The following is a 9,622-nucleotide window of genomic DNA, read 5'->3' on the forward strand; positions in this document are numbered from 1 at the left end:
CACACACTCTCACACACCCATGTTCACACACATTTGCACACCAACAGGTGTCAGCCATGCAAGGCAAAACCAGCAGGGATGGGTGGGGGGGAGGGGGCAGAAGGCGTGTTGCTCAACAACACCTCCTGACCACCTGCTCTGTCTCCTTCTCTGGAGCCACGCGATGGAAGACACTTCCCGCATTCGCGGCACGGTGAGGAAAGTGACTTTTTGGGCTGGGCGGATCTGCTGGTAGGAGGGCGATGGCAAATTCCTCTCCTGCCAGAACAGGGGTGTGGGTGTGGGAGGGGGGGGAGAATTAGGCTGAATTAATGGCAGCTTAGTGACAGTATTCGCAGGTTGTGGCATGTTAAGCTAGAGCGTGACAACCACAGCGCGGCCAACGGGATCGGCAGCGGTGCGCTTCAGCTTTGTTTACCGGCCTGGTCAACCAATAGGATCGCTGCTACTTGTGATCTCTAAAAATCACTGTTAAGCCAACGTCTTAAAAGCCTCGATTTATTTTTTTAAACGGCACTACGAGGGATTTATAACTGGCGTCAGTTAACGTCAACGGAGTCAGTGAGCGTTGCATGTATTTGAGTAACTCGAGATAAACAAATGAGACGACTCAATTGAAACAGACTATTCAATTACCCTTTTTGCATGCTTGCCCGTGGTTTGATCCACTCAGTGAAATATTTGCAGTGTACGATACAGAGGGGAAATTAGGCTAAAGGGGTGGTCCAGGATAGATGCCATGAGGGAGATGCATCAGTTTGACTCATTTGGCCTGACCTGAAAACCCAAAGGCATAGACAAAGAGGCTTTAACAGATCTATCGTACATAGAATAATATTAATGTGTTTATGGCTAACACAAGTCACATGCAATGGTTGATTCCCTTGAGGGTAATTCAGTGTCCCTGCTGGTTGGTCATGTTGCACTGAAGACATGGTTCCATTTGTCGTGAATATGAATGTGGAACACTATTTCTTCATGGGTTCATACAGCAGCGCATCTGATTCAGCTCAACTTCCGACCATTAAAACCAGATCTAATCTATTATCCTCTCTACACCCAAGACTGGTGTTGTATCATATTACATTCTACACACTGGATTTATTTGGATTTATGTAATGTTGATTTATGTTATTTTTGTACTAACCAGGAACCATTAGAGATAAGTGAGAAGGGTGTTGTTTGTTGTGTGGTGGGTACCTTTTCTTCAAACTCTGTGGCCATGGAAATTAAATCTGATTTCAAACCAGCGATTACAAAGCGTTCATTAAAAAAGGAGGGCAGATTAAAATGACCATGGTTCAAAAATGTTACCCAGTTTGAATTATATTACACACTGTAATCAGTCAGTCCCAAATTGAATTTAAAAGCAATCAGCATTTGGTGTGTGTGTGTTTTTTTTTTTTGTTCCAGAATCAATGGTAACTCAATGATATTTTTGATCTCTAACGTAGTTCTTTTTTTATTTATTTTTTTACGTTCAGTCTAAAGTGTCTCATATTCACTCTACAGATGTATGAGGGTGGTTGCTAGGCATCGGACAGGGTTTTCGGTTCCTCTAAAGTATTTATTACATAGCAAAATTGCCTCTTTTTTTACAAACCAATTTTGTCAAGTAACAGCACATTCTGTGAGCCGGATCAATAGTTTAAAGAGCCTTTGGATGTGCAGGATATCTATGAGGAGCACAATGAACGCCTAATGAAATAGTTTAGTAAAACTAAAGTTGTATTCCCTACATCACAGAAAAACCTCAGAGTTTATACATCTACCTGAACAGGTAGATTCTCCTACTCAAGAGGTGACGATGAGGAGGACATTGGCACATTAATAAAATAACAAACTATAGATGACTTCAATGCATTCAAAATACAGGTATATTGTTCATTGCATTGAATTGTTAATTTTCCCACATTGCATCACAGAAACATTCCCATGTCAACATGACACTGCATCCGCCTCTTGTCAAAATAATGTTTTTATCCAGAGCAGAATGACTCAGTGGTCCCATTAGCTCGCCCATCAGAACAGATGAGCTGACTCCCACATGCTGCAATAAGTGGCGCTGTCTAGATTCATCCTTTAACGTAGAAAGACAGCGACGACTCTGTCCATCCGGAGCCCTGCCTGTAAGCGGGGGTGCTCCCCTCAAGACGAGAATAGAATAGGCCTGCACACGCTGGAAGCGAAACCAGGAGAGCCACACGGAAGGTTGAGTCCATCACAGCGACAGGGGTAAAAGAGAGCCACTCATCATTACATCATTTATCATGTCTGGCTTCCCTAAACTGGAGCAAGGAACTACGGGTCTGACAACCACCACTTAAACTTTCATCCCCCCTGCCTCCCCCACGCCAGGGCTTTCAACCTAATCCAAATTCCGACTGGGAGCGTTTCACCCACCCGAGGCAGCCTCCGATGCCATAGAGGCAAAAATAAACCCGGGACTGCTTTGGGGCTGAGAGCGCCTCTCTGGGGCGTTTACAACGGCTGCCGCTTTATGGCCGCTCTCTGTTATCGTCTATCGTAAGACATGATAGGTGACGGCCTGCCTACCGGCCGTCTGCCACTGGGGCTGTAAATCTATTAGCCGGCGCGATGCTAGGATCCTTCAACTGCAGGATTAGCACTGCTTTATTGGGATCAGGTCCGCGGCCGTTTACTGGCATGTGTGTTCTATCTCTGGCAGTTGTCATGGGCGCTTTGTTTGACCTGACGGGACAAAAACAAGACGGAGCAAGCGAATCTCTCAGAGAGGGGAGAAAAGGACAGTTTGTGTCAGTGTTTTACAATCATGTTATGCTAAAAGCCCTTTTGGCATGCCGGTGGATCCCCAGCTGGATCTCCCAGGAGGGATTGATAGGATTCAGCATGTTTGATCATCCTCTCATTGAAAAGCATGATGTTTTGGTGTGCGTGTGAGACGTGTGCGTGTGTGTGTGTGTGTGTGTGTGTGTGTGTGTGTGTGTGTGTGACACACGTGTATTTTGGTGGGTGTGTGGTTTAAAGTTTGTTGTATTGATGAATAAACAGTGCTGTAATCGCCTTTAATGCTGGACAGCTGTTCTGCCATCCAGAACTACTGGATCGTGAAATTTGGAACCGTCTGGAAGATGATAATTACACACAAACACCTCAACTGCACCTCCAGGAACACTGAGGTCACGTTTGGTCTGCCCCCTTCGTAATACGATGTTGCAAGACACTCTTGTTGTTTCCACAGTGCAGAGATGGGGGCAAATTCAGCGTTATTAAAGTACAAGTCCTGTCATGATTGTGTTGCACTGGACAGGCCTACTTTCCTTCCCGGGAAAGAGAAAAATAAACTGATGCAGTGAGATGCATTTATGAATGCACAAAGCAATCACCCCCACTTACAGAACAGCAGAGAGAGACATGTTGAGAGGGCTCTGTCCTGATATGTTTTGCTGTGTGTCATGTTAACGAATTCTATTAGGGTTGATTGATGACTTCAAAGTTATGTCCAAGGTCCCCCTCCTCCAGGTAGGAGCAGGTGAGGGTGAGAGGTGGGACAAGGGTGGGGGGGGAGGGGTTGGGTGGGTGGGGCCTCAGCAGGGGTGGGTCCCCTCCTGCACAGCAGGGCATGAGATCGTTTTTCGCCCCAGCTGCTAATGTCCTGTTATCCTCTCAGCCATTCCTCACGGCTCGCTGACAGTCAGATATGCCCGGCTTCTATCCCATAATACTCTCACCCCGTTGACGTTCAGTCCCTGTACCCCCCCCATCCCCCCCCCCCCCTCCCTCAGTGACCTCAGTGCAACACGTCCATGGCCATCTCCGTAAACACGGGACCCCTCTGTACTGTTAAGAACTTCCAGCAAGCCCCCCGAAGGTTTCGTGTTAAACCAGACCAAAAACATGGGTGGTCTTCAGGGGGTGACATCACCATGACAACCCCTGCTAAACAAAACCCTCCAATATAAAAAGACAACTGATCATATGATAGACAAAGGAAGAGTAGAACAAATCGTCTGTGCCCAAAAGTTAAGAGGTACTGGCCAGTGCCTGAGAAGACAAGAGAACCACACAAAGAACACAAACACTAACAGGTTCTTGCTTGGATGACACTAGGCCTAATACGTCCTCCATATTCCTTTAGAGTGACAGCCTTCCTGTTCATCATGTCCCCTATAATGCTATTCAATCCGTGTATGGACAATGTCCGAATTTCCAGGCCAAATTGTTGGAATTACAGAACACCCCCCACCCAGGTTAGGTCAACAGTGACGCCAGAGAGGGCAAATGTGCTCCATCATTATCGACAGGTGGTCTGGCAGCTTGCAGGCCAGTTAAATTAATGTCTCTATTGATCAGGGGATCCAACCTATTAACCCACTGCATAGTGACAGATTATAGGGCGAGGGTGAGCAGGTGACCTATACACTTGACTCCCACAGCTTCATGCTTCCCCTCCTTACACCATGGGTCACAGGAGATCCTCAACAATACAATAGAATAACTTAGTACGAGAATAACTCAAGGTCTTAGTACGACCGGACAATGAAACAGATCAACAAACATACTGTGTGTGTGTGTGTGTGTGTGTGTGTGTGTGTGTGTGTGTGTGTGTGTGTGTGTGTGTGTGTGTTTCACTTGGTCATGTATGTGTATAGCTGTTGTGTACGTGTAGAAAAATGCTTGCTCTTTGATATTCAATTTCTTTAAAGTGCCATTTCAGTCCACCGGTAAATTATAGGATATTACATTACATGTTTCTTACGCACCGCACGATAACTACACACTCTCTCTCTCTCTTCCCTTCGTTCCCTCCCTTCTACTCCTCTCTTTCCCACTCTCCTCTTTTCTCCTGATCCCTGCCCCCTTCCCTCCATCTCACCCTGTATTCGCATCGCTACACCCTGAGAGCAGCCGGGAAAAAGCGATGGTGGAATGAGGCAAAAAAAAAAAAAAGCGTTCCACTCACCACGTTGTAGCAGGACTTCTTGCTGGAGCCGGTGAAGTGGTAGGGCTCCACCGTGTTGCAGCTCTGCATGTACTTCTTGAACAGGTCGTTGATGTACTTGAGCGGGAAGGCGCACACGGCCGAGTTGGCGGTGGGCTCCGGCGAGTCGGGCGCGCTCCGGGCGAAGGCGGCGAACAGGACGTCGACGCCCTCCTCCACGCCCCGCAGGTCGGGGCCCGCCTTGGCCAGGTGCGCCGCCTGCAGCACGTTGAACACCCGGACGCCGTCCTCCTCCGACGACGGGCTGCCGCTCCGCCGCCGCCGCCGCCGCCGCCGCCGCTTGTCGGTGCAGATGCACTGCAGCGGCATCTCCACGTAGCGCCGGATCTGCAGGTCCGAGGAGCACATGCGCACGATGCGCGTGTGGTAGGCCCGCGAGCCGCGGCCCGCCCGCTGCACCGTGAGGAAGTAGGTGAAGGGCCCGCTGTGGAAGGAGTAGACGTAGCGCAGGAAGTAGCTCCCGCGCAGCGCCGGGATCAGGTCGATGTAGGAGCGGTTGGAGAAGAAGGTGAAGCCGTTCTGGCTGGTCTTCATCTTGCGCACCGACATGGTGTGCGGCTCGCCGGCCGCCCGGGCCGCCGCCGCCGCCGCGCCCGTGGCGCCGGGGATCTCCGAGTTGCCGGCGAAGAAGTGGATCACGTTGCTCTCCACGTTGAGCACCTGGGCGCCCGAGGGCCGCACCACCCGGTTGGGGTCGCTGGGCTGCCCGCGGTCCCGGCGGTCCGAGAAGCAGTACACCTCTTCGTCCACCGTCTTGAGCTGGGTGCCGTCGTCCAGCACGTGCCGGCGGCAGACGCCGCGGTCGGCCGAGCCACAGCTGAAGAGGCCCTTGTCGTAGATGGTCTCCACCAGCAGGGCCACGTTGTGGTTGTCCGCGCTGGCGTTGGCGGCGTTGGCGCCCTTGCTGCCGCAGGGCTCCACGTCGGACCGGGGCCCCGTGCGGTACTCGGACAGCTTGGTGAGGTTGGGGGACAGGGCGTAGATGCGGTTGACGGCCCCCACGTAGATGATCCCGTTCAGGGTCACCATGTTCTGGATGGGGGAGTCGGCGGTGAAGGCGGGGAGGTCGTAGGTCACGGAGAGGTTGAGCTTGGAGGGCTGGGGTGATGGGTCGCACTCGGCCGCCGCGCAGGGGCCCGCGGCCCAGAGCACGGCCACCAGGAGAGCAGCGTCCAGCCAGAGGAACTTCATCCTGCTCCAGAAATAAGGAGAGGGGCGACACATGAGAGATGACTCGGCTTAGACATTCCTGCTGTTCCACACGGCAAAAAAACCCATCCATCATAGAGACGTCCCGACCAATTGGCCACGGTGTCAGGGAGGCAAATGTGTGGGAAATCTCTGGGAAGATAGAAGACGGCATGAGGACTATATGAGGGGGGTCAAAATGTCTGAAATGTCCTATATAAATCGGGATGTATGTATATTTGCGGTGTATGGTAACGGGAGTACACAGAAACACGTATTCATCAAAGCAGTAAAGCCACCAAACCCGTTATGACCGGATGACATTGTAGCGACACATTTCAATGAGTCGCCTCAGCGCTGTGACTACACTCTGAGGGAGCTGTGTGAGGAGATGACGAGCGTGAACGCAGCACAGCCTCGACCGCGCTGCACTTCTGTGGCCAGTGGTCCCGTTTTCTCCCGCAGCCGCATTGCAAGACAACGGGCTGAATCACCCCGCATGGGAGGGCGACACGAGCACGCGGCTAAGTTTAGACAGAGTCCCTTTGGGAGCGGCAGAAAAACTCAATAAACAACATGAGGCATTGAGCCTGCTGCGTGCACCATGATAAATAGCCCGAGCGCCTAAATGAAACTCCACAGGGAGATGCTTTTACAGCGTGAGGGCCAAATGAAGATTGAGAGAGAGAGAGAGAGAGTTACTGAGTCTCTGTGTGTGTGTGTGTGTGTGTGTGTGTGTGTGAGATCGAGGGAGTTAATTTGCAACTAATTTCCATGAGGACCTGGTTATTCATAATCAACGACTATAAACCAATTACAATAACAACTACAACACGTCTTCTTTGATATTGAATTGAGGAAAATAATAAACACACGGCATAATCGCAGTTTTTTTTTTCCAGAAATACTTGAAGGATGATAATGTACCCAACAGGTGCGCGTTACTGATCTCACGCTGAACTTGCTCCTTTGTTTTTGATGTATAAGCATGAGTAAACGGTGACTCAAAACATCAACTCATGCAAATTGCGCACCTGCAGTTGGTACAATCGATTTGCGGATAAAGTCCGTTTTTCAGCACACAATGGCTCAAGAAATCAGGGAAAGCGGTGTCGATTTGGGAGAGAAATGAGTCACGGTCGAAGGAAACATGCTTTTGACGTTAGTATACTGCAGCCTACATTGTTTTTTTAAATCTTGGTTTGAAACACAAAGCAATTCGCTGACAACGTCAGTTCGACATCATTTATTTTTTGTAGCCTACTTTAGTCAAAATGATGTTGAAAAGCATCTCAGGTCTACGTGCCCAAACTTAATTTGGCCTTCCAATAACCTGAATAAAGTCAATTATGTATGAGATATTAAATAAATAAATACAAAAAGTACGCACCTGTAACTTGTAATAATGCTTTGGTTTAAATCATATTCCTTCTGCACCCCCTTCAGCGGGACTTTATTCCAAACTGATGCGGAGGAACGGCCCTATCTCCGTCCGCTTCTGCTTTCTCTCTTTTAATTGAAAATGATCACAGCGAATCTTCCACGTTTCCAGAGGCAAAACTCTTGGCTTCACTTGTTTATCGTTGATCTCCAGCAGCAGAGTACGGACCTGTGTGACGCGGGACGGGACTTGTGGGTCACCCTGGCTCTCAACCCGCTGATGTCGAAACTCCCCATCCAGAGGCGCGCGCGCGCGACGCCCCGCCTCCTCCCCAGAGGAGCGACTTTCAGGAGCGCGTCAATACAAGATGATTTATACGAATTTAAAAACACAAAAGAACGGTTGACTTGAAGAAATCATGCGGTATGGGTGTTAAAACGAGTGGGGGTGGGGGGAAAACACCACATAGGTAAAACGAAGAAAACAAGTTTACAGTCTTCTGTAAACTTGGGGTAAAAAGGCATTGGGGGTTTGACCTGAGGTCCACTGTTCCTGGTCTCGACCCCATGTGAGTCACAGCGATGCTGGTCGTGTTAAAACGGCTCACCCGAGCGTAAATAATGAGGTAGGTTGTAAAGGCTAAACCATCCGAGAGTGTCTGGAGCATGAATCACACACAAAACCCCTTTGTCCCGCTTCCTGAAAGCAGGGCAGTTGGCATGGAGTCGATTGGAAGTCCTGATAACAGGATGACATTGATGCAACCTCTTGATGGGCTACCGAGTTTCAGTTTATGGGTTAGCGTAGGCCTACTTGGTTTTGGTCAAATGTCCGTGTGAACAAAAAGATGACGCGGGACCCAACATGGATACAATAAATTTAAACACAACGGTATAATGTGCAATATTACAGTGCATTGCTTCTCACCTATAACCAATGCGCTTGTGAAGTTTCTGTGTGTGTGTGTGTGTGTGTGTGTGTGTGTGTGTGTGTGTGTGTGTGGGTGGCAGCGTTTTAATGGTTCATTGTGTTTTGCACTAACCCAGGGTATTTCTATCACTACTGGCGGGGTGTGTCTCGTTCAGGGTGTGTTGGTGCTATAATGTGCACCCTTTGTTTATTTGCTAAATATTTGGCTGCTATACGGAGTTGTGTTTTCGAGTGCATTTTTGGGCTCATCTGGCTACCATAATCACTCGTTGGTGGAGCGGCCCGTGGAATCTGCACCCCCGCCCCACCTCCCCACCGAATGACACGAGCTGCAGGAATGAACCGTGAACGCTTAAGAAACACGTACGACCGCCGCGCCGCGAAGCGCGCCAGACACCTGGCCTACATATAGCTTTCGGATATAGTTACTACACTCCGTGTATGATTTCATTTTTGTTGTGTGCATTTAAGTAAAGCGATGATTGGCGATGATTGGCGCTTCAATCACCGTAATCAATTCACCGTAATGGCGCCATCTGCTGGCAGAATTGGCCTTTGGTATAACAGCAACAGAGAAAAAGTCAGTCATTATCTGATGTACCTCATCGCTGATCCTAGCCTGTGGCTAGGATTATTATCACCCGTGTGTGTGTGTGTGTGTGTGTGTGTGTGTGTGTGTGTGTGTGTGTGTGTGTGTGTGTGTGTGTGTGTGTGTGTGTGTGTGTGTGTGTGTGTGTAAAAGGCAGAATAGGGCGTAGGGGACCCCCATGATTTATGTTATGAACCCATTAGTTGACAGGTTCATTCTCCAGATTAACTACTCTCCTGTATATATTTCTCTCTTTTCTTTCTGTCTCTCTCCGGACTCAGAGCGGGGGTCCCAGCTAGGCATCATGGCTCTCAAACACAATTCAGGGAATTATTACAACATACAGTATATAGTTAGTATAAGCATGAAGATCATGGCCATAATGGTGTTACATTCAAAAACCAAAGCACCAATACAGCAGCTGTATAAACTTGCACAAAATTCAACATACCTGTTGCATTAGGGACGTGTCTCCTAACTCTGAGAGACAGACAGAAAGACAAAGAGAGACAGACAGAGACAGAGAGACGGAGAGAGGGAGAGAGAGAGA

General features: G+C 49.1%; 1 protein-coding gene across 2 annotated transcripts in view; it reads right to left on the bottom strand.

Moving 5' to 3' along the window:
• Positions 1–7,784, bottom strand: part of met (MET proto-oncogene, receptor tyrosine kinase) — a 50,889-nt gene extending 43,105 nt beyond the window's left edge. For both annotated transcript variants that reach the window (XM_084477451.1, XM_084477450.1), the window contains exons 1-2: positions 7,563–7,784; positions 4,946–6,176 (exon numbers count right to left, since the gene is read on the bottom strand). In XM_084477451.1, coding sequence (XP_084333577.1) covers positions 4,946–6,175 — 1,230 coding nt within the window. In that variant the 5' untranslated portion in view covers position 6,176; positions 7,563–7,784. The remainder of the gene's footprint in view (positions 1–4,945; positions 6,177–7,562) is intronic.
• Between the last annotated feature and the right edge of the window lie 1,838 nt (positions 7,785–9,622).

This window comes from Micromesistius poutassou (assembly GCF_964030765.1).
Source record: "Micromesistius poutassou genome assembly, chromosome: 13".
Classification (NCBI taxonomy): domain Eukaryota; kingdom Metazoa; phylum Chordata; class Actinopteri; order Gadiformes; family Gadidae; genus Micromesistius; species Micromesistius poutassou.